The sequence below is a fragment of the Phytophthora infestans genome, genomic scaffold, assembly GCF_000142945.1.
Source record: "Phytophthora infestans T30-4 supercont1.36 genomic scaffold, whole genome shotgun sequence".
Lineage (NCBI taxonomy): Eukaryota > Oomycota > Peronosporomycetes > Peronosporales > Peronosporaceae > Phytophthora > Phytophthora infestans.
The window spans coordinates 1,600,446-1,603,458 of record NW_003303723.1 but is presented as its reverse complement, the minus strand read 5'-3'; the positions used below and the strand labels follow the sequence as shown (position 1 = coordinate 1,603,458).

The window sequence follows — 3,013 nt, the reverse complement described above, 5'->3', positions numbered from 1 at the left end:
AAAAAGAATTAATGTGAGCTCGTGAATATCGAAAGCTTCCCAGCTGAGCCAACTATCTACAAACCAGCTCAGAACGTAATACGATCACTGCTTACGAAGTATTCAATCAGGAATACTGACCAGTACATCGATCACTTCATCGTTTATGACTTTGAGGCCATTCTTAAGCCTACCGCGACTCAATACGGGGAGAATACTGTCTTCACGAGCGAACACATTCCTGTGTCGGTATCAGTAGCTGATAGTTTAACCGAGGGGGTGCGTTGCTTTGTAAATGACGATCCAAAGATGCTACTTACCGAAATGTTCAATTACATTGGTGATGTATCGGTTAAGATTCAGCAGTACAATGTCAATAAATATATGTCGCTTCTACAAAAAATCATCAATGCACATGGTCTGACAGGTATGGAAGTCCCAGGCGCTAATTCTGATAAAAAAGTACAAGATGTCTGATGTGGAGAGTTGGATTGAAGAGGAGGGAAAGTATGCCAGCTTCTTTGACTTTCACCGCAGTCTTGGTTTTGGTAAGCAAAGGTCTGATTATGGGAAACTGAAACAGCAGCTTGACCAGGTACCAGTATTCGGCTTCAATTCTGGTCGATATGATATTAACTTGATTAAGAAAGATTTGTTTGCCGTAATTGGTACCGACAACGTCAAATCTGTCATCAAGAACCCCAGCTACATGTGCATTGCTACATCGGACATGAAAATGCTTGATATCACTAACTATGTACCAGCTGGTACCAGCTACGACAAGTATCTTACAACATATCTCGGTGGCTTGCAAATGCGAAGAACAAAATAAAATGTGTCTGTGGTCCTTGGTAAGGGTCTTTTCCTTACGAAGTACATCACCGCCGTTCAATGTCTAAAGCAGACTACTATCCCACCTAAGTCAGCTTTTGATAGTAAGCTCCGTGGAACGAGCATCACGAGCGATGACCCACGAACGAGTGAAGTTCGTGTGGGATTAACCACGAGATGAAATCGATCAAAGACCTACTGATCTGGTACAATAATCTCGACGTAGTCCCTTTCACCAAAGCTATCAAGGCTCAGCGAGAGCTATTTAAGCGCTTCGATCTGGATATGTTTGCGGATGGAGTGTCCCTACCTGGTCTTTCAGAGAAGGTTATGTATCAGACCTGCTTCAATAATCTCCAATATCCGGATAAGAAACCTGCTAACGCATTCCGATTTCCAGCGAAGCGCATGGCTGGCTACAAGAGTCAGGTTGCTAAGGCAAAACGAAAATTTGGTATGACGCTCGAGCACGTGAATACATTGCTGCAAAAGCAAAAGTATCTGTGTGGTCTATGCTATTGTCAGCTGACTGCTGATACCGCTTCCGCTGATAGAATCAATAACAATCTTAAGCACACTGATGGGAATATCTTGATCAGCTGCATTTCATGCAACACCGCTCGAAAAGATATGTCTCTTAGGGGGTTCAGATACAAGAAACCGCTTGATAATAACGCAGACAGATTGGTGTTTTCGATTGACAAGGAGGAATCTGAGATTTACGGGAAAATGAAAGCTAACATTGCTGGTGGATCATCAATTATATTCAACAGGTATGCTAAGCGAAACGAGACGAAGATTCGTAGAGGTAAGATCTGCAAGAAAATTATCGGATACGACGCTAACGCTCTATACCTATGGGCCCTTGGTAATGAGATGCCATGCGGTCGATTGACTACGGTTGAAGCGTATGATGGTATCATCGATGACATCAAAGCATACAAAGTATTCGGCTTTCTTGAATGTGATATCCGAACACCAGAGTACCTTAAACAGTACTTTGGTGAGATGACTCCAATTTTCAAGAATGTACTGATCGACTGTACGAATGAGAGCGTCATTGGTAAGCACATGTTCGAACACAATGAGGCGCGCAAGCAAAGCCGAGCAAAACCAGCTCGCAAGTTGATTGGTAGCTACTTTGGTGAAAAGATTCTCATATACGCACCTTTGCTGATCACCAAGACTTACAGCTTCATAAAAGCGAGCTCCCATAAAGCTTTTGCTCCATTTATGGAGGCTGTATCAAACGCCCGGCGAGAGGGTGATGTTGATAAGTCTAAGGCTATGATTGCCGAGATGATGAAACTGGTAGGCAACAGTGCTTTTGGTCGATCTGGCATGGATATGAGCAAGCACAAAGAGGTTAAGTATGAGTCGAGTGACAAAGCTATTAAGAACAAGATCGAACAATTTACGTTCCATGGTCTCGAGGAGCTTAATGATGCGTGTGAGATCACGATGAAGAAGCGCCGACTCAATAATAAGAACCCAGTCCATTTGTCGATTGCTATCTATCAGCTTGCTAAGCTACGCATGCTTCAGTTTTACTATGACTGCATAAATTTCTACTTCGATCGCTCTGACTTCCAGTATCAGGAGATGGACACTGATTCGGCTTATATCGCTTTCAGCTGTGATAATCCATATCAAGACTGTCTTAAGCCTGAGCTACGAACCCACTTCAAGGAGCAATAAATACGATTGGTTCCTACGTGACTACAACATTGAGGTAGCTAAGTTTGATCGCCGTACGCCTGGTTTGTTCAAAGATGAATGGTCAGGTGATGCTATGGTCTCACTATCGAGCAAGAACTATATTTGCTACCTACCCGATGAGACATACAAAGTAAAGGTTTCAGCGAAGGGTATTCAATCAGGGAAGTGGTCGAAACAATGGTGTTTCTTAATCCTGGATGGGTTTTGAGACTGTCGTAACGGGGATCGCATCACGCTACAAAGGTACAAAAAAGGGGGTTCAGACTATCCGAAAGGAAACCAAGTTCTATCATCCACCTATACTTCAAAACCAAAACAGGCGCTTAAACTACCTACTTATGAACAAAACGTCCGAAGTATCTTTGAATGAATGGGTTATCACCGAACTGTGAACTCACCCTTGGTATATTTTAAATCAGGCTTAATCCCACCTGGGGGGATTTTTTTCTTTTAATTGTGTATAATATTTATAATTCTCTGTGGA

The 3,013-nt window shown here is 42.7% G+C and overlaps 1 protein-coding gene across 1 annotated transcript; it reads left to right on the top strand.

Moving 5' to 3' along the window:
• Positions 1-145: 145 nt before the first annotated feature.
• On the top strand, positions 146-900 carry PITG_23333 (Cleavage induced predicted protein; the record flags this gene model as incomplete). Its single annotated transcript, XM_002898597.1, has 4 exons — positions 146-198; positions 246-441; positions 488-782; positions 836-900. The coding sequence occupies 4 exons, from the start codon at positions 146-148 to the stop codon at positions 898-900; spliced, it is 609 nt and encodes a 202-aa protein (XP_002898643.1).
• Between the last annotated feature and the right edge of the window lie 2,113 nt (positions 901-3,013).